This window comes from Lactuca sativa, chromosome 9 (genome assembly GCF_002870075.4).
Source record: "Lactuca sativa cultivar Salinas chromosome 9, Lsat_Salinas_v11, whole genome shotgun sequence".
Lineage (NCBI taxonomy): Eukaryota > Viridiplantae > Streptophyta > Magnoliopsida > Asterales > Asteraceae > Lactuca > Lactuca sativa.
The window spans coordinates 140091475-140095654 of record NC_056631.2 but is presented as its reverse complement, the minus strand read 5'-3'; the positions used below and the strand labels follow the sequence as shown (position 1 = coordinate 140095654).

Sequence of the window (4180 nt, the reverse complement as noted above, 5' to 3'; positions counted from 1 at the left end):
AAGTCTTGCATGATCACCCCGTAGACTTGCCATTTGCGTCCCTAGCTTCGGAAGGTGGCCATGTGACTCCTCACGTCGTGAAAAACTCCTTGTTCACGTCATGAGTTTGGATCCTATCCCCTCGCACCCTCGTCACACCTTTTAGATTTTGAAATGTGGCAAAATGACTCCTCTTATCGTGAATAAGCCCTTGTTCACGTCGTGAGTTTAGTTAGCTTAGGGTTTCTGAAAGCTGAATCTTCGGAAGGCCATAACTTTTGCATACGAACTTCGTTTTTGACATTCTTTATATGCACGCGTAGGTATTTACGAGTATTACAAGTCTCTTTTAGACTTAAATAGCTAATTCTAACTCTATTTTAAATTCCTCTTAATATAGAGATTTATAGTGTTCAGTTTATCATAACTTCTTCATGCGACGTCAGATTCAGACGTTCTCTATATTTTTGGAATCGTATGGAAGTATACTTTGAGTTGTATCATAAAGAAAGTTCATATTTGTATTACAATTTATCATGAAATACATAGCACATTTATCACATTACATGATTAGCATAATCACATGTGATTGTTATTTACCTATTTTGGCTAGTGTTACAGCAAATATGTTTACAGTCGTATGTGTGTGTTTCGAGTCCATTGTACCTGACGTTTGCAGCCAATATAAAAGTGTGCAATTTGGATCGTTCTTGCTTCTAGTCCTTCTTTTTTTATTATTTTGGCTTGTTCTTTGTGTTGATCACTAGTTGGTTCTTAGTTTTTGGAAACATACAATTGCTTATTTTTAATTTATTTTCTGCTTTGTATTATAGCTTCCAAGTGATTCTGATTAAATATCACTTCTTGGACTGCTGAACCCCTTTATGAGATATAACTTTTGTATGGTATTGACTTTTTCTCTTTGTTTCATTCTTAAAAGATCCGTTCATTTATTGGTCATCTTTATGCTAATAATACCCTTTAACCAAATTGCAGATAAAAGTGTTTTGGTTGTAAGGAAGTCAAAGTTTAGATAAAGCCAGACATGAGTACAACAAATATGGTAATTCATTAATATTGTTTTCATTTTTTTAGTTTATCAGAAAATAGTTAAGCTATCAGAAGAAACTAACTCAATATAAAAACCTCTCAATTACAAGTATAGTTCATTCAAAGTTGTCTATGTTGTATGTGTGTTATGTTGGAGTTTTATGTGTTATTCTTATTGATAGTGTTATACTTATTGATAATCTCAATGAACATAAAGAAAAGCTTTTATATTATGATATGATGGCAATTTGAAAGTAAAACATTAGTAAAAGAAAACTCTAACATGAGTGAAAAAAAAAGAATAAGAAAAAAAGCCAAAGTAAATGATACCGACCACAACTAAGTCAATCTTGTTCAAAGAAATTGAAGACCTTGAAGGAATTGAAAATGGTAAGTTTTCAAATTTCAAAAGTTATATATTTTCTCTTAGTCATTATTTATAACAAAATATAACTTGTATTTAAGATTTTTCAAACTTAATATTTGCACCCACAATATCGATTGAAAGGTACATTTTTTCTCATTGCTTTATATTGAGTTTTTGGTATGATGTTTTAATATGGACTTTTTTGGATAGCAAAAGCTTATGAATTGGATAACATTTTGGAAGTCGATAGCATTTGGAACTGAGCTTGGTGATTATGTTTTTTGAACAACAATTTGGCTGTTTTGGACAGCTTAGTAGGTTGCGTGTATTAGTCTAACGTTTGATGTAATGAAACAATATTTGATGTTTTAATTTATTACTTTTTATTTACTGTTTTGGCAAGTTTTTTTTAGCTGTGACAGCTTTAATATTGCATTTTTTCTAACAATATTAGATAAATTTTTTGTTGTTTTGACAGCTTTAATATTGCAAGTTTTTTTAACAATATTTCGGAAAATTTTACCAAATTTAATAACTCCAATAGTGCATTTTTTTTTTACTAAATTAGTCTAGTGAACTCGATTAAAATGGGCCTAAAAAGCGCAAACTATAAAACCAAACCGTTAGTAATGGTTTGTTTGGTTCGGTTTTAAAATTTCAACGGTTCGGCTCGGTTTTTGCTTAACAAAAACCGCTACCAACGGCTTGGTTTCGGTTGGACCTAAAAACCAAAAACAACATACCCATCCCGATTTTCTCATTAAAACTATGTTCTTTTAAGTATAAAAGAATCCGGTTTTAAAACCGGGTCCTATAATTGATTTAAGCGGGTCATATAAAGTTTTTTGTAGTAGTTAATGAAAGTCAACTTAAACTATTTTAATTTTTCTTGTGAACGATGTGGTAGCCTCTCTGTTGAACCTTATCTGTATTTTATCTATTTCAACTATACTTCAAGATCTGGCTTTTTTTTTTTTTTTTTTTTTTTTTTTTTAAAGATGTGGAATCCCACGATTCAACGCTATGAAGATATACAGCTAGATCCCTGGATCTCTTGAATAATACAATAATTTTATTTGCATAAACAATCAAATTCATTCTAAACAAAACAGCATAACACGACTCGTCCCATATCCCCTTTTTCACATAAATTCGTGCATTAACTTTAAAGGAGACCAAAATAACAAGAGTTAAACACTTCAACATAAAGTGGGTTCTAATATTGAGGTGCATCACACGAGCATAATTAACTGCAATTACTAGAAAGTCTTGAATTTTTAACCTTAACAACGACCTTATTTTTTAACAGTACACAGTCGTCTCTGAAAGACGAGGCCCTATCTTCATCGATTCTCCCCATCCCAACACTGCAACTTCTGGGCACACCTTTCCTTGAGGCACATGGTTGTAATCGGTGGTTTTGCTTGTGTATCATGTAGCGTTCGAGATCGGCCATACTAATGTGAGTGTTGCTGGTGGAATTAGCCCTGACTAGTTCTTCCGGCTGTTGATGGCGACTGTGATCGTCAGGTAGCATGGTGGTGCTGAAACTCCGGGGAAGCTGCATGGTTGTACGATTAGCCTCTTCAAGGATCATCACAGGGCGACTATATGTGTTGCTGAAATTGGTGATGCCTTTAATGTAAATATCTTTGGCTTTACATAGAGCTCTTATTGGCGTCTTGATGATCCAAACAATTGTTATTGGTTTCCTTTGAGATGTCGCTTTGCTTCTCATGATCTTTTTCTTGTTTCTTAGATATTGAAACAGATATCTGATTAGATCCGTTAGGAACTTTCTTCTTTTTGACTGAATCGGTCGATGGTTTGCATGTATGGATTGTGAAAAACGGTGTAAAAGGAAAGAAATATATATAGCGGCGAAACCAAGTTGATTGAAACTTTCAAAGGAGAGTGATTGAAAGTTATGTGTTTGACTTTTACATTTTTTTTTTCTTCTCAAGTGGATATCAACTCAATCTATATTTATTAAATATAAGTTTTTTTTATTTATATCACATGGCAATATGATATTTTTTTTATTACTAAAGCCAATATAATTAGTTTAATTCAGTTTATTAAAATATATTAATTAAAACAAATAATAAATAATGTCCAGTTAGACATTAGAAAAATTACAAAATTATATATATATATATATATATATATATATATATATATATATATATATATATATATATATATATATATATATATATATATATATATAAAAGGTGAGGTTCAATAAACAACCATTACTAACAAATAACCAACGAACCAATCGTAATCGTCATAACTCATAATAATCAAGCGCCAAAGAATGATATACACTTGTATATTACATGCACATACACTAAATTATACCATAAACCCACCTTTTTACCAAAACGCACCTCTTGTTTTCCTTAAAAAAAAAATTAAGACATGTTTTTTATCGAAAAAAAACCGAATATACCGTTCATGAATTTCCGTCCTCTTTCTATAAAGATCCATATTGATATATAAAACATAGACTATTTTTTCGAATAAAACTCGCTTCGTCTTTTTTTTTTTCAATATTTAAGTTTATTTTTATCAAAAAAAAAAAAAAAAAAAAAAAAAAAAACCAGTTATACGAAAATCTCAATTTTTTGTCCTCTGATAATAAACATCAACATCGATTAAAAAAAAGAAAAAGAAAAAAATCTATCAATTCAGATTCACATTATGATTCTAAACTGTAAATATTTCAATTTTAAGATTCACAATATGAATCTGACTTAATATGTAACGCTTGATATGTCA

General features: G+C 30.6%; 1 protein-coding gene across 1 annotated transcript; it reads right to left on the bottom strand.

Moving 5' to 3' along the window:
- Positions 1 to 2448: 2448 nt before the first annotated feature.
- LOC111905170 (uncharacterized) lies at positions 2449 to 3253 on the bottom strand. Its single transcript, XM_023900840.3, has one exon. It carries the CDS (start codon positions 3132 to 3134, stop codon positions 2643 to 2645), a length of 492 nt encoding a protein of 163 aa, XP_023756608.1. The 5' UTR covers positions 3135 to 3253; the 3' UTR covers positions 2449 to 2642.
- Between the last annotated feature and the right edge of the window lie 927 nt (positions 3254 to 4180).

Excerpts from the sequence above, each read along its gene's own strand:
- LOC111905170 (XM_023900840.3), bottom strand. The coding sequence starts at position 3,134 with ATGAGAAGCAAAGCGACATCTCAAAGGAAACCAATAACAATTGTTTGG.